General features: G+C 39.0%; 1 protein-coding gene across 26 annotated transcripts in view; it reads left to right on the top strand.

The window, feature by feature from the left end:
- Nucleotides 1–24,130, top strand: part of MLIP (muscular LMNA interacting protein) — a 283,518-nt gene that overhangs the window by 84,735 nt on the left and 174,653 nt on the right. For 13 of the 26 annotated variants that reach the window (XM_082347120.1, XM_082347121.1, XM_082347124.1 and 10 more), the window contains exon 2: nucleotides 4,393–4,479. The exons of 10 other annotated variants lie outside the window; for them this stretch is intronic. In XM_082347120.1, coding sequence (XP_082203246.1) covers nucleotides 4,393–4,479 — 87 coding nt within the window. 3 more of the 26 variants (XM_082347141.1, XM_082347125.1, XM_082347143.1) reach the window with 3 other exon arrangements.

Below are 24,130 nucleotides of genomic sequence, written 5' to 3'. Positions count from 1 at the left end.
GCATTCCTCCAAATGCCACTAACACAACACTGTTGTATGGAGTTGACTTTTACTGGAGATTAGAAAGTCAGTGGGGGTGGATCTACAATGTGGCACAGGATGGGAAGTACTTGACATTGGGTACAGAACATTCTGTTCTTAGAAATTTCTCTGCCATCACCAGCTGTGGGGCTTTTTCACTGGCCTCTGGCCACCTGCCATGTTGTAATTCCTAATGCAATACAATACCCCTTCCCGAAGACTTCTACTGGGTGCCTCTTCTCATTCTAGAACCCTGAACACCCTTCCCCCAGTGCCTTTGCTTCTCTCACCTCCTTTAGACTCTAAACTCCCAAATGCTTATGACTTTATTATGTAGAGCACACAGTAGATGCTTTGTTTCACCCTCTCCTCTCCCTGGCCTTTCCCAGGGCTCTTAGATGTTCTCAGATAAAAAGTTATATTTTTAAATTTACATATTTATATTTTAAATTGTTATTTATATTTTTCATATATTTATATTCTGACTTTTACAACAAAGTCATTAGGTTAAGCCCCTTTATTAACCTTTAATAGATTAATAGATTTTAACAGATTTAAAAATCTATTTATCTACCTATCTATCATTGCTCTCTCTCTCTCTATATATATATATCCATATATATATAGATATATATATAAATTTTTGTCTGAGAAAAAATTATATATGTACCACATCTTCTTTATCCATTCATCTGTTGATGGATGTTTAGGTTGCTTCCATATCTTGACTATTATAAATAATGCTGCTATGAACATTGAGGTGCATTTATCTTTTCAGATTTTAATGTTTTTGTTTTTTTCAGACATATATGCAGGAGTAGATTGTTGGGTCACATGGTAGTTTTATTTTTAGTTTTTTGAGAAACCGCCATACTGTTTTCCACAGTGGCTGCACCAATTTACATTCCCACCAAGAGTGTACAAGGGTTCCCTTTTCTCCACATCCTTGCCAACATTTGTTATTTGTGTTCTTTTTGATGATAACCATTCTGATAGGTGTGAAGTGATATCTCACTGTGGTTTCCATTTACCTTTCCTTGATGATTAGTGATGTTGAGCATCTTTTCATGTGTCTATTCTCCATCTACATGTCCTTTTAGAAAAAATGTCTGTTCAGTTCTTCTGCTCATTTTTTTTTAACATCTTTATTGGAATATAATTGCTTTACAATGGTGTGTTAGTTTCTGCTGTATAACAAAGTGAATCAGCTACACATATATCCCCATATCTCCTCCCTCTTGTGTCTCCCTCCCACCCTCCCTATCCCACCCCTCTAGGATTCTGCCCATTTTAAAAATTGAGTTATTTGTTTTTTTTTTTTGATATTGAGTCATATGAGCTGTTTATATATGTTGGATATTGACCCCTTATTGGTCATATCATTTGCAAATATCTTCTCCCATTCAGTAGGCTTTCTTTTCAATTTGTTGATGGTTTCCTTTGCTGTGCAAAAGCTTTTAAGTTTAATTAGGTCCTGTTTAGTTTTGCTTTTATTTTCTTTTCTTTAGTAGATGTATCCAAAAAAATATTGCTGCAATTTATGTCAGAGTGCTCTGCCTATGTTTTCCTCTAGGAGTTTTATAGTATATTACATTTATGTCTTTAATCCATTTTAAATTTATTTTTGTATATTCTGTGACTGTTCTAATTTCATTGTTTTACACGTAGCTGTCCAGTTTTCCCAGCACCAGTTATTGAGGAGTCTGTCTTCTCTCCACGGTATACTCTTGCCTCCTTTGTCATAGATTAATTGGCCGTAAGTGGGTGGGTTTTATTTCTGGGTTCTCTATCCTACAGATAGATATATAAATTTTTGTCTTAGAAAAAATTATATCTATCTATCTAGATGAAGATATATAGATATATAGATATAGATGATGTAGATATAGATATAGATATACCATCTACCCAAAGAACCAGAAGAAACTTTGAAAGTACTGTGCACTTTCTGTTTCACTTGAGTCAGACCAAGTTTTCCTGGACAAGACTTCATCACCAGTCTTGGTGAAAGAACATTTACTTCACCTCCTTTTATGCCCTGCTTCCCCCAATCTTCCTCACCCTGACCTCACAAGCCTTGTTTTAAACGAGCTCTATTCCAACTCTAAGAGTCATGATTTTGTGATTATGCCTGAAGTGCCCTTCAAAACTTCTGTGAAGGGCCATTTTATCTTATTTTACCATTCAGACCAGCCTCCCCACCTCCCCTGGTCCCCTCTGGCACTGATGTACCTCCCTCTGGTGCCCTCGTTTATTCACGAGTCTCTCTTGGAGCTTCCTAAAAGCAGTAGATTACTTGCAATTCACCTCCCTCCATTTGCTCATGACAGTGGCTGAACACAGTAGGTGGTTAATAAGTGTTTGTTGACTACACTGCTGATCTACATGGCGATATCAACAGACAGATGCCATCTGTCTCTTGCTCTCAACATCTCTCCATGGCTACCCACTGGTGGGATGAAGCACTGTTCAGAATCACAGAAAAGATTTTGCTCTGAAAGTGAGCTGCTGTCAAGCAGTTTGATTTTCAAGAGGAGCAAGATCCTGGGGAGGTGCTACCTTCACATTTGTAAGACGTTCCCAGGTTTCCATCCGTGGTGATGAAAAGGAGGACATTTAATGCTTGTGCAGATTACATAGAATATTTGATCATAGCAACTATGTTCAGAGTCTCAGTTGCAAGCAAATGAATAGAAAGCAGTGAGCCCTCTAAATCAGGGTTTGGATGAATATATTTTTATCAAAAAAATTTAGGATATTCTGACTTCTCCATGGCAGATTTATTTTTTGATACCATAATGACCCACCATCATTTTATTCACTTTAATTTCAGTGTTATTTACCTTGAGGCAGAACCAAATGCTCCTTTACCTCTGCTTTTGTTGCAATTTTGGAGTTTATTGTTAGTATCTTAAAGTAGTTCTGATCCGTAAGAAAGAGAAATAATGACCTTTCAATATTAAAGGAAACTTCTTATCTACCTCTTTCTATCTTATTTTTCTCACTCTTGCCCAGAGTTTGCTATCCTGGGTTTAGTGTTCATAATTTTCATGAGCATTTTATACTAATACCACCTATAATCTATAAAATTATATATAGCTGGTTTTGTGGTTTTTTGAATACTACACAAATCATGTTATGGTAGTTATTCTTTTATAATTTGCTATTTTCACAATATTCTACTCTTAAGAGACAGGTAGGTTGATACATATAATTCTAGGGAATTAATTTTATTGCTTTGTACTATTTCACGGATAAATACATTAGATTATTTATCTATTCTTAAGTTGATGGGCATTTAGATTACTTTCTTCTCATTTTCCTCTAATGTAAAACATCAATACAATATTCATGTACGTGATTTCTTGGGCCAGGTGCAGGAGCTTCTCTAGGGTATACATCTAGGGATGAGACTGCTGGTCATTGAGTGTACCTATAGTCTCCTGTTCTGAGGTATTGCCAAACTGCTCTCCAAGGTGGCCTTACTCTCCCTTTAGCTGTGTGTGATGTTACCTGTTGCTCTGCATCCTGGCTGCATCTAATGTTGCCAATTTGGCGGGGAGGATATGACATTTCATTATGGTTTCATTTGTGCTTTCCTGATCACTAGGAAGATTGCATATCTTTTCCTGTTTGTTTTTGTCATTTGTGTTTCTCATTCTGTGAATTTTCTCCTTCCATAATTTGCTAATTATTCCATTTCATTTTTTAAAACTTTTTCTTAAGTAATTATTCCATTTCTTAAAAGCTGATTTGTGGAGACCTTAAAATATATTTTTGACTTCTAAATCCTTTTTTTTTCGATTTTATGTACTACAAATATTTTCTCCCCATCTATGAATGAGCATAGCATTTTCCCCATCTATGGATTAACGTAGCAGTTACCTCATTGTGTAATATTTTGTGTTTGTTTGTCTCTTTCTCTCCTAAGGCTATGAATTCAAGTGAGAGCAAGAACAGACCTTTTCATTTTTATTTCCTTAGTTCCTGGCACATAGATGATACCCAGCAAAATTCCTTGAGTTTACTTGAGAGTGCCACTTAATTTAATGTAGATGCTATTGTAAATCTGAGGTTTTTACTTAAGGCTTTCAATTTAAGGTTGTTTCTGTCAATCTTAGTCATTTGATATATACATATATATTCATATACACACACATGTATATACATGCATGCATACATACATACATATCATTTGAAAGAGTGACACTTTTGCAACCAAACCAGATTAGGCCCTTTTCATAGCCTTTAAAATAGGGCTTCCCTCCATTTTCAGACAAAGAGTTTCTCTTAGAACACTGCTAAGGTTGAGACAGGTTGATATATTCAGATGAGATTGAAATAACAGATGCATTTCTATTTCTGGTCCAGAGTTGTTGGCGAAGCGGAAGGAAGGAGGGCATAATTGTGCAATGCTTTGTCGTCTTTGCAGCTCATCAATATCAGCAGCTGACACAGGCAAGTGTTTGTCAGTTAAGGTCTGTCGGCTGACCCTGACGTTGTCGTTACAATCACTGCTTTCTTGACATCTGCTAGTTTGACATGTGGCACCAGGCTCCATGGGCAGCTGGTACCTTGGACTTGAATGTACTGTGAGTTCTCTGGCATTGCTACTGAAATTCCTTGTTATTGTCACCATGTCATACTTTTGACATCTACGATTACTATGTCCTCTCTTCGTGTTTCTTCTTTCAAATCACAGTAGTTATGATGTAGTTGATGTGACTGTTTACAGTGTAGCAGACGACAGGTGTTCAAGTTGCTGTGGATGCTCATCTTAGAATTGCTCCAGGAAAAGTTGATTTTACTGTAACTTTATATAGCAAGAAGTAGTTTAAGTAAATTTTGGGTTGGAGTAAGCATCATGAGTTTAAAGAATTACTTTTTATTTAAGATGTAACTAAACTTTGAAATCTATTAAAAACACATTTCAAAATGCAATTCTGACTCCTTAACATATTCTTAGCTATGCATTGGGATAGCAAAATTCAGAAGCCATGGTTCTCACTCTTCCCCCTTGATCCTTCCTTGAACTTCCCTCCTATTTCTTTCTCCCTCTCTCTCCCCATCCCTCCCTTCTCTCTCTCCTAACCTGGCATTCAAACATTCCTACGCTCTTCAGGTGACACTTTGCACTCCATTTATGAAGTTTCATTACTGTATTTTTTTTCCAGTAATGTCCTTTGAAACTGAGATTTATCCACAGTAGTAGCTGGAGATAACGTTGTTTATGGTGCTGTACATAATTACGTTTTGTGTTGGGTATGTCAGGCCTATGACGATCGAATAATAAATGAGTACTGAATGTTCCCGCAGCTTTTATTTGCGAGGAATTGCTCGTGCAGTCAGGGTCACATGCAAGATTCAAGTGAAATAGGACAGGGAGAAGAGGATTTATCTATTCCACCATGAATGCATCCCAGAGTGATTTGATTGTTTTTCTATACCTTCTAGCAGGTGGATATGTGTACAGGTGCTATAGCTGGGGACCCTTTTTATTTCAGCTAATAAGGAGATAAAAGTGTTCTTTGCTTGCAAATTCAGACATTTTTTCCTTCTAGAATTCCTCAAATTGGGAAGATTAGTGCATTTTCACTGCCTTTTAAGCTTGTTCCCCCAGGGTAGCACAGCTGTAACTCTTTCCAATATATCCTGGCTATTGTAAAGGCCTTTTTATCTCAGAGTCAAGGGAGCAGTTGAATACTAAGTTTTTGTTCCAGAAATTCAGCCGTTGTGAATTTCTGTAAACTTCTGTCTTTTCTTCAGTTATATTCTGTCTGAAAGTTGTATATGTTAAGACTTGAAGATTCTTTGAAATGATGTCAAGTTACTCTAGAAATGTGTTCCGATTTTGTAACAGGCAGTTACTTTTTGGAAGATCAAATAAGCATGGATAGGTCTGATTTCAAATCCACTGCACTTATCCTGTAGATGGCTTTTCACCAGGAATTGCATCCATGGGAGACTTTTCACCTTTAGTAAATCCCAGGCTCCAAATGGGAGTTCCTTGCATGGATAACTGATGGACATGGCCAGGTTAACTGAGAGTACATCTCCATCCAACTCCTTTCTCTTGAGTCCAATCTTTTCATTTCCAGCTGGTCACTGTCACGAGTTGCATCTCTGAGAGGCATCTCTCTGAGAAGTACTGTAGGATAAAATGGTTAAGATCACAGTTCCATGGAGTCAGAAAGACCTGGATTTGAGATCTGGATCTATCATTTTCTTGGTGTAGGTCCTTGTGAGAGGTTATCTAACCATTTTTAAAAAATTATTAAGACTTTATTTTTTAGAACAGTTTAAGGCTCACAGCAAAACTGAAGGTCAGGTATAGAGCTTTCCCATACACCCTCTGCCTCCACACATCCATAGCCTCTCCCATTACTAACATCCCTCACCAGAGTGGTACATTTGTTGTGATAGATGAACCTATATAGACACATCATAATCACCCAAAGTTCATAGTTTTGTGACCATACAGTCTTTCACAGTGTTCCCTTGTTATTCTTTTGATGTCCATAGCATCTGTAGTGATGTTGCCTTATAACCATCTCCCAGATCAAAATATAGAATCTCACCAGCATCCCAGAAGCCCCTCATCCTCCCTTCCTTTGAAGAGGTCATTGTATATAGAGCTGCCTACCAGGGTTTGTCCTCCTATAAGCATCTATTCATACTCATTTTCTTACTCAGGTCCAAAACTTTGGAGTGACCATTGACTCCTCTCTCTCTCTCATACCCCATATCCAGTCCATTAGCCTCATCATAGATCTACTCTGAAAATATATTGAGTCTCCTCAGTTCTCACTTCCTCCACAGCTATTGCCCTGGTCCCAAACTCATGCTTTCTTGTCCATACAAAATTAGTGCCTCCAATCTGCCTTCCTTTCTTCTCCCTTGTCCCCTTGTAGTCTATTGTCTTCTATTTTTAAGTATAAATTTTTATTCTGTTGCAAAGTTTTAGATCCCCCCACCCCTGTTCTTTCCTAGGACATCTTGTCATAACAAATCAGTTTAAATAAGCCAGTATGATTAGCGTCTATTGCCAAATAACTGTCTGTACCATCAAAATAAGTAAGTAGTGACAGTTCAATTGTATTTTTGTTTCTGGCTAACAAAGGATTCATTATAGCACATTGATAGCTGATATTTCTGATTTGTTAGAACTAAGATATGCATATTAAAACTAAAAACGTTTTAATAGATATATTCTTTTCAAACTTTTAACCTTTTTATTTTAAAAATATCAAAGCTACAGAAAAATTCCAAGAAAACTATAATTAACACCAAATACCCTTCACCTATATGCACCCATTATTTAACATTTTTGCCAAATTTTCTTTATATCTCTATCTATGTATCTATTTATGTATCTGTGTATCTATTTATGTATCTATCTATCTATCTGTCTATCATTGTCATCATCATTTATAATATTCTTCTTCATTTTTGTTGAACCAGTTGAGAGTAAGATATGGACATCACAATATTTCATCCCTAAATACTTCTACATGGATCTTCTAAGTATAAGAAAATTTTCTTATATTACCCATTACAGTTATCAAATTTAGGAAATATAGCATAGATACAATACTGTTTTTGAATATATATTTTATATTAATTTCCACAGCTAGTACCCTCATCCCAAACTCATTCTTTCTTGCCCAGATTAGTGCAAAATTAGTGCACTGTTCTTTATAACTTTGTTCTTATAGCATTGTTTTTTTTTCAATCCAGAATGTAACCCAGAGTCATGTACTATATTTAGATGTATGCCTTTTTGGTTTCCTTTATATAGGACATTTTCTCAGCTTTTCTTTGTCTTTTCTGACATTGACATTTTGAAGACTGCAGATATTTATTTTGTAGTCCTTTTTTTAAAAAAAAATATTTATTTATACAGCAAGTTCTTATTAGTTACCTATTTTATACATATTAGTGTATATATGTCAATCCCAACTTCCCAATTCATCCCACCACCCCCACCACCCCCACTGCTTTCCCCTCTTGGTGCCAATATATTTGTTCTCTACATCTGTGTCTGCCTTGCACACTGGTTCATCTGTACTATTTTTCTAGATTCCATATATATGCATTAATATACGATACTTGTTTTTCTCTTTCTGACTTACTTCACTCTGTATGACAGTCTCTGGGTCCATCCACGTCTCTACAAATGACCCAGTTTCGTTCCTTTTTATGGCTGAGTAATATTCCATTGCATATATGTACCACATCATCTTTATCCATTCGTCTGTTGATGGGCATTTAGGTTGCTTCCATGACCTGGCTATTGTAAATAGTGCTGCAATGAACATTGGGGTGCATGTGTCTTTTTGAATTATGGTTTTCTCTGGGTATATGCCCAGTAGTGGGATTGCTGGCTCATATGGTAATTCTATTTTTAGTTTTTTAAGGAACCTCCATACTGTTCACCATAGTGGCTGTATCAATTTACATTCCTACCAACAGTACAAGAGGGTCCCCTTTTCTCCACACCCTCTCCAGCATTTGTTGTTTGTAGATTTTCTGATAATGCTCATTCTAACTGGTGTGAGGTGATACCACTTTGTAGTTTTGAATTTAATTTCTCCAAAATTAGTGACATTGAGCAGCTTTTCATGTGCCTCTTGGCCATCTGTATGTCTTCTTTGGAGAAATGTCTATGTAAGTCTTCTGCTCATTTTTTGATTGGGTTGTTTGTTTTTTTAATATTGAGCTGCATGAGCTGTTTATATATTTTGGAGATTAATCCTTTGTTGATTCATTTGCAAATATTTTCTCCCATTCTGAGGGTTGTCTTTTCGTCTTCTTTATAGTTTCCTTTGCTGTGCAAAAGCATTTCAGTTTCATTAAGTCCCATTTGTTTATTTTTGTTTTTATTTCCATTACTCTAGGAGGTGGGACAAAAAAGATCTTGCTGTGATTTATGTCGAAGAGTGTTCTTCCTATGTTTTCCTCTAAGAGTTTTATAGGGTCCAGTCTAACATTTAGGTCTTTAATCCATTTGGAGTTTATTTTTGTGTATGGTGTTAGGGAGTGTCCTAATTTCATTCATTTACATCTAGCTTTTCAGTTTTCCCAGCACCACTTATTGAAGAGACTGCCTTTTCTTCATTGTATATCCTTGCCTCTTTTGTCATAGATTAGTTGACCATAAGTGCGTGGGTTTATCTCTGGGCTTTGTATCTTGTTCCATTGATCTATATTTCTGTTTTTGTGCCAGTACCATATTGTCTTGATTACTGTAGCTTTGTAGTATAGTCTGAAGTCAGGGAGTCTGATTCCTCCAGGTCTGTTTTTTTTCTCTCAAGATTGCTTTGGCTATTCAGGGTCTTTTGTGTCTCCACACAAATTTTAAGATTTTTTGTTCTAGTTCTGTAAAAAATGCCATTGGTAATTTGATAGGGATTGCATTGAATCTGTAGATTGCTTTGGGTAGTATAGTTATTTTCACAATACTGATTCTTCCAATCCAAGAACATGGTATATCTCTCCATCTGTTTGTGTCATCTTTGATTTCTTTCATCAATGTCTTATAGTTTTCTGAGTTCAGGTCTTTTACCTCCTTAGGTAGGTTTATTCCTAGGTATTTTATTCTTTATGTTGCAGTGGTAAATGGGATTGTTTCCTTAATTTCTCTTTCTGATCTTTTGTTGTTAGTGTATAGGAATGCAAGAGATTTCTGTGCATTATTTTTGTATCCTGCAACTTTACCAAATTCATTGATTAGCTCTAGTAGTTTTCTGGTGGCATCTTTAGGATTATCTATGTATACTATCATGTTATCTGCAAACAGTGACAGTTTTACTTCTTCTTTTCCAATTTGCATTTCTTTTATTTCTTTCTATTCTCTGATTGCTGTGGCTAGGACTTCCAAAACTATGTTAAATAATAGTGGCAAGAGTGGACATCCTTGTCTTGTTCCTGATCTTAGAGGAAATGCTTTCAGTTTTTCACCATTGAGAATGATGCTTGCTGTGGGTTTGTTGTATATGGCCTTTATTATGTTGAGGTAGGTTCCCTCTGTGCCCATTTTCTGTCAAAAGCTTTGTCAAAAGCTTTTTCTGCAGTTATTGAGATGATCATATGGTTTTTATCCTTCAGTTTGTTAATATGGTGTATCACATTGATTGATTTGCATATATTGAAGAATCCTTGCATCCCTGCCTGGGATAAAACCCACTTGATCATGGTGTATGATCCTTTTAATGTGTTGTTGGATTCTATTTGCTAGTATTTTGTTGAGGAATTTTGCATCTATATTCATCAGTGATATTGGTCTGTAATTTTCTTTTTCTGCAGTGTCCTTGTCTGGTTTTGGTATCAGGGTGATGGTGGCCTCGTAGAATGAGTTTGGGAGTGTGCCTTCCTCTGCAAATTTTTGGAGGAGTTTGAGAAGGATGGGTATTAGCTCTTCTCTAAATGTTTGATAGAATTCACCTGTGAAGCCATCTGGACCTGGAATTTTATTTGTTGGAAGATTTTTAATCACAGTTTCAATTTCATTACTTGTGATTGGTCTGTTCATATTTTCTATTTCTTCCTGGTTCAGTCTCCTGAGTAGAGATACTTTGAGACTATATATCCTGTTCCTGAACTTTTACCTGATGGCTTTAGCCTTCATTAGGATTCAGTTTTTTCTAATTCTTATATTGCTTCTGCTATTAGTTGGTACTCTCCTGCTAGGAAGAACTTTCTCTCTACCCCACCTATTTATGTTCTATATGTAACTTTTAGTGTTGTTACCGACCAGGGTTCTTGGCCTCCTTAATCATTAGAAATTGATCAAAGGTCAGACAAGAAATTTAAGCAAGACTTTATTGGTGCCCCTGCTGTAGCAGAGGGAGTGAGGACAAGAAACAGGTTCCCTTACTTGCTCCCTGAGGGGGGGCGAGCTGGTTCTTTATATGGCGTGAGAGTAGAGGTGTGTCCAGTGGTTGGGCTGGAGCAGTAGCTTAGGTGGTTTGCCCACCCCTTTGGTGCTGTTGTGTGCAGGGGGGCATGTGCAGTACCCTGCTTTTGCTCCCAGCTCTTCAGAAGTGACATTTAGGTTTTTTTGGTCTTTTTGTATCTTATTGTCTATAAGTTGCCCCATCTGTGCATGCATGCAGCTATTTTTAGTCCCTTATAATTTCTTTGTATTTTGTTGCTCAAGGAGATGTCTGTCCAGGTGCAAGCACTGCAATAAAGGGTCCCAGGTCCCAGGTCCCCGCCTGTCTCAGTATCATCTTATACTTCTCTTGACTCAACTTTGGAATCAGTCATTTCTCCAACCCTGGTCCATTTTAGGGGGGAATGGCATATAGTTATCAAGATTTGGGTGCCCAATGTGCTCATTGTTTCTGGGGTATCATTGCCTCTAGGTTCTTTCAGCAGACAAAACTAGGATAAACCAATGTTTTTCTTGTCACCTCTAACATCCAACAGATTGGGGTTCTTCCTTATCTTCCGCCTTCATATTTATATCTCTTTTCTCCCACAGTAAAGTTTCTACAACTGCACATAACAGTATGCATTAATCTTACACATATAATATTGAGAAAAACAAGCCAGACTTAAAAGAGTTCATACCATATGAGTCCATTTATATGCAGTTAAAAAAAAAAAAAGAAGGGGAGACACCAATCCATGCTGTTAGAAGTTAGGGTAGCAATTACCCTTGGCGGGCTGGGGGGTTGGTAGTGACTGGAAGGGAGGATGAGGGTTTCTGGGGTGCTGGTGAGGTTCTGTTTCTTGATCTGAGAGATGGTTGTAAGGGTATATTTGATTTTATAAATACTTTCAGTTGTACACTGATGTTTCATGCATTTTTTTTGGTGTATATATATTAAACCTCAAAAGTTACTTGGATTAATTTCTTTTGCTTTCCTTTGTGTGATTATGTTGTAACTTCTATATCTGACTATGTTAATTTTTTTTCTTTTTATAGGCACTCGTAGGATTCCCCCCATTATTGTTGATTTAATTTTACCTTTTTGAATATGTAAAAGACTAGGGCTATTTCAACGGTCAAAACTATACAAAAAAGTGTCCTGGAGAAATAGACTCCCTTCAGTATCCTCCTGCTTTTCCCAACCCCTCCCCACTGCAAGTCACCAATTTATTCATTTCTGTCTATCATTTCCTATTATTTATTCCTAATACAGCCAGAATGACCCTTCCAAAGTATAACAAGATCATGTTACTGCTTTGTTCCAAATATTCCAAGAGTTTCCCTTCTCACTCAGGATAAAAACCCAAGTCCTCACAGCAGCGGACAAGCCTTTGCATCTGACCCCTGTTCTCAAGTCTCTTCTTGCCTCATCTCCAGGGGCTCTTCCCTAGGATCACTCATCTTCAGCCACCCCAGCTTCTGTTCCTCAAACATGTCAGATCTTCTCCCCTCTTTGGTTCTTGACTTTTGCAGTCCCCTCTTCCTAAGGTGTTTTCCCCAGGTATCTGCATGGTTCATTTCCTCACTTCCTTCAAGTTTCTTCTTAAAAGTCACCCTCAAGGAAGGCTTCCTGTTCACTTTATTTAAATATATTATACTCCCATCTCCACTCCCTGTCACTCTCTATCCAGCTTCCACAGTTATCATTTTCTCAGCATTATCACATTCTAGTACATAACTTGTTTTCTTTTATATTGTCTGTCTCTCTCCTGTAAAATAGAGGCTCCAAGAGGGCAGGGAGTTTTGTGTGTTTAGTCCACTGCTGTGTCTCCAGGACCTAGAATAATACACAACTCATGCTCAGATTAACATTTATTGAACAAACAATGAATGCACACAGTTGAGGAGATAACAGTAGGTTAAGGCCTTTGAAAATTCCATACCAATATGGCACCAAAGCCAAAATGACATATTTTAACAGCAACTCTTCTGTAGCTGTGAGGGTGGAGGGTGGGGCAGGGGTGTTACAAAATCTGCCTCAGGGACATACACTGCTGAGGATGTGGAAGTTTCAAATTGATAGCAATAAGCTTTGGGGTTTAGATTGTTTATCAATTAGAAAGAATGAACCTAATGACTCAATTGAGGTGGATATTTCATGGAGGGAAAGTGTTTCAAGAAAAGGAAGGGAAAAAAAGAAATGGAAAATAAAGGAAATGAGGGAGAAAAAATAATGGTAAAGGGAAAATGAATACAATTAAAATAGCCAAGGCATTTCAGGTAAGTAAGAACACCCTTGAAAGCTCTTTGTGGCTTCTCCTGAGTGCTCCTGCTTCTGCACCGTGGGGCACATGCTCTTAGAAGTATGTGTCAGTGAAAGGAAAAGAAGGCGAGCTTTCAACCCACGTGGGCACATTTCTTGGGAGAATACTACTTTGCTTAAATCAAAGAAAGCAGGTTTAGCCTGGGCAATGCTGCCATTTATTGAACGAATTAAGAAAATGTTAAAAAGCATAGGATATATTCAGATGCTTGTGAAGGAAATTCCTGTTTTGGACTCTTCTACTTTCCCTTGAGATCCTTACCCTTTGCCAGAAGGCCTGTTTTTCTGAAGATCCTGAAGCACTGCTTGGGGAATGTGTCCAACGGGAAAACACCTGGGGGGCGAGGGGAAGGCTGAATTTACTCTGTATTGAACTCAACTTCTTGAGCTGAGCAGCTGTGTTTGGGAGTCTTCAGAAAGGACCCTGGGGTTATTTTCCCATTAGTTCTTGTTCCGAAGAAGAAATGTGCATCTTCTTATGCTAATGTGTTTTCCAAATGTCAGACATTTAGTTGAAACCAGGTGGTTTTAGAATTAAGGTAAAAGAGTTTGTCTTTTCTGAAGAAAATCCCAGGAAAAGAGAAACTTGTGTGAGGTCTCTGAGGTATCCAACTCCCTGAAGATGTCAAAGGTCCGATGCTGGAGGTTCAGGGAAGGAAGAGGTGTGAATATAACCTAAGTGGGAGATCTGAGGGACTGGCAAGGCACACAAGTGTAGGACTGGCAAAGTATAGAGTTATTTTACCCTTCATTGCTTCCATGAGGTTCTGTGGCAAATGAGACAATCTCCAAGCCAGAGTTGGAAGAGGCCAGAAACATGACCGGCCATAAAGACTGTGTTGTCACTTAACCTTATACATGAAGGTAAATGCCCCTCATCCATCCCCACCAACTCTCTAGCCCATTCTTTAAATTACTGGGACATCAAAGAATGTCTCCAGAAGCATATCTGTCTCTTGAATGTTAGGGCAAACTGGCTTCTCGGCTTTGGTGAGTATTGTTTACCAATCCCCACGAAGCTCAAAAAACACTGCATCATAAAAATCAGCCATGCATGGTGCTTGAGTAGCTTGAGTTATACCTATTGCTGTGGTCTCAGAACGGGTAACACATCTCAGTGGTTGTGCCAGTGATCTTGGCAGTGAGGTGGCTGGAAGAAGGATCTTGGTCCTTGTCTTCTTTGAAGAAAGAATTCAGCAAAGAGACCAAGACTGTGAAACAGATAAAGCATTTATTAGAAGCAAAGTACATGTGGAAGAGCACACGGGTTAACTCAGAGTGAGTTGCATGCAATAGGGGCAGCTTAGGTTGCTTATATGGGGTTAGTTTCCAGGTTGTCTCTGGTCAGTCATCTTGCTTGTACCCATGTTTGGTCTGAGTCAGGGTCCTTCCTGGTGGGTACACGCATCTTGCAGCCAAGATGGATTCTAGCGTGAAGGTTTCTGGGAGGTTGGCAGGACATATTGTGGGCTGGCGGCTCTTCCCTCCTTTGGTGCCTCCCTAGACTGAGGACCTTCTCTGTGCATGTTCCAGGCTGGGAAATCCCCTTGACCACAAGAATGAGGAAATTGTGGTCTCATTGTCTTCTACCCAATCAGAGCCTGATGCTCCTGCTAGTATCTTATCTTGAAGTGTCAGCAGGAGACTGGTTGCAGCTGCTCAGCCTGGGGCCCATCTGTCTCCTACATCATTAGGGCATGGGGAGAAATTATTAATCTGAATTAATTTTTGTTTTCACTATTTTGATTTCCATTTAGGTGCAAGTTTTACATTGTACGTTTGTGCAGGAGTACATGCACAAGATAATGAATAAATAAGTAAATAAACAAAAAAATAAATATTCATATAATGGAAACATGTGTACAGATTATTTTACTGATGGGTGCATACTCCAGGAATCTTGGAGACCACTGCATGCACTTTGATATCCCCACCTCAATCTAAACAATCCTTATGTACTAACCCGTGAGGCTGACACTTAAGTGTTTGTGTCCTGTATACTCAACATGATAGAGGATGCTGACCCACTGGAAGGGATTTTCTTTGTCTTTTTAAATGGATATGCTCATTCTTATGCTGTAGATGATAACTCAATACACTTTCCTAAAATTTTTTTTAAATTAAGCTTTTTTTCCCCAAATTAAAACTTTGTTTTTTGAGGCCAATAGCAAAGAATTTGAACTGTTTCTAGTGGAACATTAAAAAAAAATTTTAGACAAAATTCTGCCGGATTTTTAAGAAAAAAATGTTTCCATAGCAAAAGTATAACATAAGCATCTTTCTTTTCAAAGACACCTGGTTTTCTCTGAGAGTTTTAGTTAAATTAGTAACAAATCGACTTCTTAGGATTTAAAAGATATATATGAATTTTCAGAGGTTCTCTACACTTGTAGCCGTGCTGAGTTACATTACTTTAATTATTAAAAAGAGAAGTCCTTTCATGATAATAGTATTTCAACAAGGCTGAAACACCTATTTTTCAGGATATAAATACTATTGGGAATTACCTTAGCTGAGCTCGAATTGTGGGCTGCTTGGCATTTTATATTACCTGAATAAGCTTTTATCCCAAGGCCACAAGATAATTTTCCTTTCAGGATTCAAAACTGTACTTCTCTTAACAGAGTGGAGAATGTGACTGAAAATACATTTTGGTTCTGAGGAATGACAGGTGAGCTGAAGGGTCTGGATTTCGGGACAGTTCTAATTCTGATGGACGGAATGCTCATGCAACAGCTCAAAGTCTGAAACTGTCCTTCCCACAGAATTTTCCTACCTGACTGTTTGAGTCTTTCAGGAACCAGAATCAGAATCCCATTGAAACACCATCTCAAAAATACAAAATGAAAGGCCAGGTCCCATTACACCAAATATCCTTGAAGAATTTGCTAAACTCTGAATTAAGTCCAAAAATTGAGTTTATTTTTTAAACTAAAATCTATATTGAACAAAGATATTTTTAAACGATTTCTTTTGAACTGCTGTCAAACTTGAATATTTCAAAAACTACAGGACTTTTACCAAACAAGGCCATCAATATATCCTCTGAATGAAACTGGACTTGATCCAGTGGCTCGGTGGTAAGTCCCTGGATTGAACCTCCTCACCCTCCCACACATCTGCAACAAATTTCCCATGAATCCTTATGGATAGTACCTCCCCGCCTCTTAAATAACCTTGTCTCTAATTTGGAAACATCATTCCTAGAGAGATGAAAGTGGATAATCTATCAGGTTTTGTTTCCTGATTCTTGATTTCTTTTCCTGTGCAGTTGCACATTTAAAGTAGGAAGAAACATAAGCAGTGGGTCTCAGGCTTCATCTCCCCATCATCAGAAGGACTCTGATCCTTGAGGGGTTTATGTTTTCTTCTCGACTCTTCATCAGTAATAATCCTCCTACCATGTCTCCTTTGGCAGAAAAGGCTCAGACGGCTGTATAAAGTGCACCAGCTAGCTTATAAGGATGTTATGCACAAGAATTATGTTGAAGATGCCTATTCTCTGTTGGAATCCACTAGACTTACAGTTTACTCTAACCCTCCCAGCAAGATACTCCCACTCTGTCATCAGTTGGCATGTCTGACAGCCTTATTCTAAGTTTTTCACTTTAGTTGGTTTTAATTTTCACCTTCTGTCCAGAGCAACTTTCTTTGACCGTTAGAATCTTCATCCTTCTGACTCCAAGGCAGTCATTTTAGCCCTCTCACTCTGAGGTTGGTGTGGGTAACAGCCTTCACAATGGAAGGAGCACGAGTTGTGTGCAGGGCATTCTATCTGTGTTAAGTAGAATGTGTTTGTGTGTGTGTGTGTGTGTGTGTGTGTGTGTGTAAGAGAGAGAGAAGCTCCCCCCAACTACACACACACAAGACAGGACTGCAGATTTTAACATGCATGACTTTAAAATTCTCCAGCAATCCTGAGTTGCTAAGTCATGGAGTCACGAAGGGATCTGCAACTTTGCTAAGCATGGACTTGAATCCCATCTACTTGAAGTTAAGGTAGGGGAGCAAGTCACTTAGTTAATATTTAAGCTAACTGTACAGACCAAAATACAACACTGTTGCAATCATGTTGTTGTTTTTGTTGTTGTTGGGGAAACACTGTAAAGCAGGTTTTTCACCCTCTGCCCTACTGATATTTTGGGCCAAACAGATCATCGTTGTGGAAGGTGACCTGTGTGTCGTAGGATGTTTAGAAACATTCCTAGCTTCTACCCACTAGACGCCAGTAGGAAACCTCTCCCCATGTTTGTGACAACCAAAAGCGTCTCCAGCCATGTTCTTGGGGGAGTAAAATAGTCTGGGTTGAGAACCGCTTCTGGACTGATGAGTGATACTTAAGTCACTGGAGTTTTATTAAAACTTTTATTTGTTAAGGACATTTATTATATATGGAAAACGAAATACTCTAAAATCTACATTTCTTTTTAAGGAAGATATCTGATAGAGAGGAGGCCTCTAAAATCTTATTCATTGAAGTTTGAACTAATATCTTCTTTTTCTGTTGAATATCAATGTCTCCAGTATAGGTATTCTTCTTTGATGTTGTTTGAGAGAAAATATTTATCAATTGAAGATAAGAGGAAATGGAGAGTGGGAAAGATTTTATTCATAGAATCCTTTTGGGAGACTATATGGATTGCCTTGTCAATAAGATTAAGAGTAAGGATGTGTTTTCAAGATCTTTGGGAAGAAAAATCAGTAAGTTCCAAATAAATGCTAGTTAAAAAATTAAAGGATTAAAAATAGAATGGGTTTCAGTTTCAGAAAGTGAATTCTTGAAGTGTCTTTCCTGTCCCTTTCATTCAATTTATCACACACCCTGGCACCACCATTTCTGCAAATGAGGCAGAGTGTCCTCTGGGGTTTCCAGATTGAAATGGAACCCAAGTGCTGAATTCTTTTGGCTGGATTTTTCTACAGACTGGTGAGTTGCCATTTCAATGAAAATTATAACATACTGGTCCAGCACGAGCATTGACTATGTCTTCGTATGGAAACAAGAACTGGAAAGCTTTGTCCTCTTTGTATATCTTGGTATATGTTTGATTCATTTCAACGTGGTCCCTAAGCATATATACACTACTAAATGGAAAATAGATAGCTAGTGGGAAGCAGCTGCATAGCACAGGGAGAGCAGCTAGGTGCTTTGTGACCACCTAGAGGGGTGGGATAGGGAGGGTGGGAGGGAGAAACAAGAGGGAGGAGATATGGGGATATATGTATATGTATAGCTGATTCACTTTATTATAAAGCAGAAACTAACACACCATTGTAAAGCAATTATACTCCAATAAGGATGTTAAAAAAAAAAGGGGTCCCTATGGAATGTTTTATTTGGTCTTATTTTACTTATATGTAGGCAAGGAGGGACACAAAAATCAGGCAGGTTTTTCAGAACTTATTTCTTTTTTGATCATATTTTCCCAAAGTATATTTAAATATAGATATAATGACATTGTATCTATAATGTAGCAAAAGTGTCATTACTATTAGTTAAAATATTCATAGTGTTATGGTAATGATCTAAAGAGCATTGTAATAGAATTCATAATATAATAGAACCGAATTTATAATAATAATAGAATGGTTATAAAGAATTTCTCAACAATTGCCAAGACTTTGAGTGTTGGGGGGATTTGTAAGAATTACAATTCTATTGACTTTCCATCACTTCAGTGTGTGGTTTGAGTGGTTTTATTGCAGTGAGAATAGATTAGGCAGTTATTGAATCTAACAGCTGCACAAAGCTCTCAGATCATTTGGTCCAATGGCTTTCAAATTTGTGGACCACAAATCCTGTGTGTGTGTGTGTGTGTGTGTGTGTGTATGTGTGTGCACGTGTTTATATAAATCTGAAACAGTCTCTGAAATAGGGCTTATTGGGACATTTTCTATTACATTTGATTCTTTTCCATTCTGTTCTTTTCTTTAATTCATTTAAAAATGCTGACCACAGTTCACCATAGTCATAACTTGTGGTTTGAAAAACACTGATCTAGTGAAAATTTTTTTTCCTAAAATCTATTTGTTACTATCTGACACCCATTTTTTCTAAGTCCGTGTCTCATTAAAGGGAGGACTGGTTCAGGGAATGAAAAAAGTTTTCCTAAGTTAAACTGTAGAGATATTTTTCAGCATCGTGATGCTTTCTTCAAGGCTTGGCTGTGTTTGCCCTGTATATTGGTTCCTGAAATTGATAGATATGAAAGTTTGTGCTAGAAAAGCTCGAGAGGTTTTCTTCTCAATCTGTTTATCCAGAGAGGCATCTAGGTTTTCTTTTGTAGATGAGTAAACTATAATCCCCTAAAACCCCCCAGAGAACAACAACAACAAAAACAACCCGAACAAACGCTGATAGAGTCCAGCAGCTGTGTTTCCTGAGTCAGAATCTGGGGCCCTCGTGACTTGCCTTTGGGCCAACAGCTCAATGGCAGCTAAAGTGAGCTCTCTTCTAAACACACATATGGAATTTCAGATTCATGCCATTCAGCACTTGGCTCTAACAAAATGATTTATGGCTAGTCCAGAAAGTACTTTCAGATTGCTCTGGTGGAAATCAGGAGGCGGGCCTTACCCACTGCCACTGTGCCTGCACACACACTCTCGCTCATCTGGGTGACTGGCCCTGTGACACCCAGGCCAAAGAAACCCGACTCATGTTGCTGGCTTTTTAGTTACCTTGATACCTTGGGAGAAATAAGAAATTCCTGAGTTTGGCTCTTTACAACTCTGAGCCCTGGAGAACCCACGAGGACAACAAAGCAGGAGGAAAGAAGGGAACCGGGGCCAGATGAAATGGCCCCTCTGCCCCAGGCCACTGTAATGGTGCGTGCCTTTGAGAAACCATTTAACCTTTTTGTACTGTAGTTTTTCTCATCTGCCATATGGGCATAATAACTTCGTACTTCTCTTCTTCTTTTTTGTGAAAATCAAATGAGAGAAAAGAGTGAAAACTTTTTTGAAAGGCCAAAATGGCACCTACATACTGAATGAATATTGAAAAAAATTTTCCCTCTTGTCAACCATCAGGTATTTCTTTTCTTTATTTTTAAAAAATAAGAAGGCACAAAAATGATTATTGATGATTGTTCTTGTGTTTCATCTGAAGAAAAAACAGTAGTAAAATCAAATGTTGGATTTTCTGGTTATATTTTTCCATGCATATGAAAGTAAGGGGAGCTATTAAAATGTTTACACGTGTATTTCCTAAAATCTTCTTGAATAGCAGTCAGGCGTACGTGTATCACACTCTGACAAGGTGGAGAACAGATGGTTGGTTGCTTTGGTGATGGCTAGACCCAGGGTCTCACCCTACCCTCCATCTGCTCCCTGTGTGACCGTGGACAAGTGACTCAATCTCTGATATGCCTGGTTTCCTCACTGGAGGAATGAAGATGCTCCTGCCAAGCCCACAGCCTCGTGAGGATGCTGACGAGATGATGTGAGCTGGTAAAGCAGGGCCAGCAGCCCACACCTGGCCCACCGTCTGCTTTTGTAGACAAAGTTGAACTGGAACACCAGCATGCCCATGATGTGCACGTTTCTTGTGACTGCTTTCGCCCGACTAAGTAGTTGTGCCAGTTGTGACCCCAAAAGCCTAAAATATTTACTCTCTGACCCTTTACAGAAAAAGTTTGCCAACTCCTGAGAATTATTTCATCATGAATGTAGAACACTTACCGTCTCTGGCACGTGGTAAATTCCAAAGAAGAGCAGCTATTCTCATTATATAGCGGTAATAGAGTTTAGGGTGAATTAGGATAGTGTTGGTGATGATAATAATAGAGATGATGATGTGTTAATAGTAAAGATGATGATAATGATGAAAAATTATATTAATTCTTTGGCTACCAGTTTCAAACTCTTTTACCCTATTATAGAAACCACCCCTTCTATTGCCAGATACCTAACACTGCAGGTTTTTTTCCCTTCCCCTGGTACCAAAATTAATTTTCAGGAAAGGATCTGAAACTTTGCTACAAGGTAAAAGAATGAAGTTCTAGATTTTAGGCTTAATCAGCAGATGTAGGGAGATATTTTGAAGGGAAGCCCAGGACTTCTCCTTGTCCATTTCTGCAAAAAGTGGCCGCTAATCTCTTCTTACTTATTTTTTCATTCTGGACAACTCCTTTGAAAAGGTATGTGGAGTGTTCATGATTTTTGTTTTTCCCTAAGATCACTCTTAAGTGTGTACCACAGGTCTTCACCTGTGTTGGGCTTTGTGATGAGTCCTGGTCATTTTCCCAGATCCCATGGATTTCCTGGGAAAAATGTGTTTGCTTTTCTTTTGATTTGCAAAGCTAAGAAAAGGGGAAGAAAGAATTTGGTTTTATTCACAATTTCTAGGCTACAGTAAGAAGGTTTTCTATAAAGTGGATAATTTTGCTAATCTATGGCCTAAAAAATGTAACCCATTCTTACCATCAAGTACAATTCGAAGTAAGTAAGGCTCACTCAGAAACTTAGCATCTGTTTCTTCTCCGGGTTATAAATTCACAAATAGGATCTGTTTCTCCCTTGCAAGCAGTTTCCCTGGCAACGAAACCACCCTTCTATGATCAGAGCACTTTGTCACTTTTGAAGTTTGACTTTCTGACAAGCCTTCTGGCTCAGGGAGATGAAGAAAACAACATCCAAACACAAACATTTCAAAGACACCCAAGTGGTGGATTACAAATGGGAACTCCATTGAGGTGACTTTGCTGTGGATGGTGTGTCAGACAGCATCACCGCCACCCTCCCCAGCCAACCGGTGAAGACAGCAATCTCTGGAAGTAGCTATCTTTGTAGCAGAGAACAGATGGGAGTGATGCTCTGAGTGGATAAATTACCATAAAGTTATATTCTGGGAAGTGACAGGTAGAGGAGAGGTAGAAAGATTTGCAGCAGGCCGCCTCGCCAAGTGAGCTCACCTAGGGATTGCTCAATCTTGCTCATCTCTAGGCTAAAATAAAAGTATTGGTCACAACCCAGATACATCACAGGAACACAGCCTTCGCCTCCCTATGCTCACAAACGACCAGGATCAAGTAAGAGGATGCTGGTCTTGGCTGATCCTCTGACTGTTTTTTCACTTATTACTATTATTATTATTGTTTAGTCCTGGTGCTTTCTCCTCCTGCTTTTTCCCCCTGTGGTCAACCAGTGACCAGAGTCAGAACCTCATTCAATTCTGGGTTTCCTTCCCCCAAAATCCTGTGCCAACCCCCGCTGTAACTGGAGTGCAGTTGGGGGTGGATGGAGAATTTGGGGTAGGAAAGTGGGCAGAGTAAACAAGAAAGATGCCTGTTTCCTTATGTCAATTGCTACTCACCCTTCAGAAAGGGCGGAAAGACCTATAGAAATTGACGAGACTCTGCAGCGACCCCCGGATGAGCTTAGAGTGAAGGAGGATTGGAGGATCAGAGAAAAACAGAAACGATAACGGGGGAAACTTCGTCAGAGTGTTTTTGTCGTGAGCTTGCTTCCACGATCTCCAGATGAATGGTGAGTTTTCTTCCTCGGAAGATTTCCCCCAGGAGAACAGTGTTTCTCATAGAAGCACGTCGAATGGGCAGCTCCGTCCCACGTACTCCTACTTCAGGTGGGGTGTGTGTGTTTGAAGGCCCTGGCAGCAGCTAGCATGGTGGGAGGCATTAGATGGAATTAAGAAAAAGGCACGTTCTGCCAAACAAGGGATTTAGAGCTTTTGTGAAGTCAGTGCTGATTCCAGGAAGCAGAAGGAAAAGGTTTTAAAAAGTTTCTTCTTCCCTTCCTTCCTTCCTTCCTTCCTTCCTTCCTTCCTTCCTTCCTTCCTTCCTTCCTTCCTTCCCTCCCTCCCTCCCTCCCTCCTTCCCTCCCTCCCTCCCTCCTTCCTTCCTTCCTTCCTACCTTCCTTCCTTCCTTCCTATGTTGGCTGCTCCGCACAGTTTGCGGGATCTCAGTGCTCCGACCATGGATCAAAACTGGCCCACGGCAATGAAAGTGCCAAATCTTAACCACTGCACCACCAGGGAACTAAAAAGATCTTTTCTTATAAAGGCACTTTTAAATACCTTTTTTAAAAGTGTGAGTGGATTCATCTCAGGAACTTCATACCGATTATGTTTCTTAGGCTAGGCATAGAGTAAGTCTTCTGTAAATATTTATCAGACACCTATTGTTGGTTTAATATTAAAATTGGTGTGTTGGGCAGAGAAGCATAGAATTCAGACACAGGGGGGTGGACACAGAGATGGGTACCCAGCTTCCTCTTTGAGGAAGGTCTTGCTGCCCAGTGCAGGGCGTGTGTTGGGCAGACAGCCTCTATCTGTCACCTCGCTCAGGTCTGCCTCACCTGCAGAGAGATGCCATGCTAAAGTCACACCTTCCCAGCGCAGCCCACATTGGGCGAAGGCCTGGCCACTTTGGCTGGATGTGGGATGCTATTGTGGTAATACTCACTCCTGAGCTCCCTACACAATCAGCCTCAGCGTCACAGTTCAAATTCTCCCTCTCCCGATTCTGCTTCTGTCCCATCCCTCTCACTGTTGTTGATCTCTTGTAAATACCTGACACCCTGGACTTTGTCTCGGGATCTGTTTCTGGAGAACCCAATTTGTGACCCCTGGTTATTAATGATCTTACAGATAATCCAAGAGGTAAGATTATCCTATGGGGATAATTGATGATGTGGAACAGAATAGAAATGCTACAACATTCAGATGAGAGGGAGGGAGGTGAGCATTTAAAAAATCAGTTATGGGCTCCTGCTGGATCTGGACCGTTTTGTTGAGCAAGCCCAAGACACTTGAGGGTGAGAAAGAAGTACAGGCAAAGTGAGTGGGAGACTGTGAGGAAAGGGGGCCTGACTAGAATAAGGGGTGCATGTCAGAGAAGAGTCAGCAATCGAAATGTTGTCAATTCACTTAATATCAGATCTGGCTGTA

Source organism: Balaenoptera borealis (genome assembly GCF_965194805.1).
Source record: "Balaenoptera borealis genome assembly, chromosome: 12".
NCBI classification, from domain to species: domain Eukaryota; kingdom Metazoa; phylum Chordata; class Mammalia; order Artiodactyla; family Balaenopteridae; genus Balaenoptera; species Balaenoptera borealis.
This window is presented reverse-complemented; position numbering and strand designations above follow the sequence as displayed.